At 44.4% G+C, this 1,062-nt stretch overlaps 1 protein-coding gene across 1 annotated transcript in view; it reads right to left on the bottom strand.

Annotated features, from left to right (window-relative positions):
- The window catches only part of LOC103801583 (cAMP-specific 3',5'-cyclic phosphodiesterase 4B-like), a 13,078-nt gene extending 12,336 nt beyond the window's left edge, over positions 1-742 (bottom strand). Inside the window, 2 exon segments of the mRNA XM_009074002.1 lie at positions 3-15; positions 695-742. Of these exon segments, the coding sequence (XP_009072250.1) occupies positions 3-15; positions 695-742 (61 nt within the window).
- Between the last annotated feature and the right edge of the window lie 320 nt (positions 743-1,062).

Here is a 1,062-nt window from a genome sequence, read left to right as displayed (position 1 = left end):
CAGCATCCTCTTGAACTGGGAGGATAAGAGCACAGACAAAGATGGCATTTCTCTGAATCCTTTCCCAAATTCATACAGACAAGTCCTCAAACAAGACATTCAAGCAAAATCCTAGAGATCTTTGGAATGCAGTCAGTGACATATGGTTTCATTTAGCTGTTCAGCATCCCCATCACTGGGTATTTCTTCTCAGTTGACTAAACCACACAATTAATTTCCCTCAAAGATGCATATTAGTTGTCACAGTCACAAATTCAGGCGATCTCTCTCACAAATTCCTGTCTGGGTTTGAATCCCCATCCTATAACCTCCTTTTGTTGTGGATTTTCTAAGTTTGCTCCATTTTGGATCAACAAAGGCAACACATATCCAGAGGAGAAATATGCCACAAATCTGATGATCTGCTCAGATCATTCCAGTAAAATGCAGGGTTCAGGCATTATTCCCTCAGATATACATGCTGTGATCCTCCCGCTTTTATAATCCAACATTTTCACTGCTGCATCATTTTAGCCTGAATTCCCAAAGGGAAAACAAATGCCATCCATGTCATCTATGTCCACTGCATGCACACACACACATAATACACTTAAATAAGCATTTCAAAGGCATTTTTTTTTCCTGAGAGAGCTTTTATCCAAGCAACACAGCACAATGAAATAGTCATTAATAATCCTTTAGGAATCAAACCCACCTTAATATACCCCCAAGATACAGATAACAAATAATTTGCTTCAGGCATTTTGGAAACCTCCTCAGAAATCCTCCCGGAGAAATCGCTGCTCAGATGGGAAAGCTCCTCAGGCACCCCTGGACACCTCCTTCCCCAATCCAGGGAAAAATCAGCCTTCCTCAAAGCCAGCAACCCCGCAAGGGGGCTAATCCCAGACAAAGCCAGGCTCGGCAGCGCATCCTTGCCGAGGCTGCTCGTGGGTGGATGTGCTCGCGGGAGAGAGCAGTGAAATCAGGGAAGGCACAAAGCAAGGAGAACTGAGCTGAATGGATTCAGCTGGATGGCTGGAAGCACTGGGAAATTAGGAATCCTGGCTGCTCAGTTGGCTG

The sequence above is a fragment of the Acanthisitta chloris genome, unplaced genomic scaffold (genome assembly GCF_000695815.1).
Source record: "Acanthisitta chloris isolate BGI_N310 unplaced genomic scaffold, ASM69581v1 scaffold14324, whole genome shotgun sequence".
In the NCBI taxonomy this organism is placed as follows: Eukaryota; Metazoa; Chordata; class Aves; order Passeriformes; family Acanthisittidae; genus Acanthisitta; species Acanthisitta chloris.
This window is presented reverse-complemented; position numbering and strand designations above follow the sequence as displayed.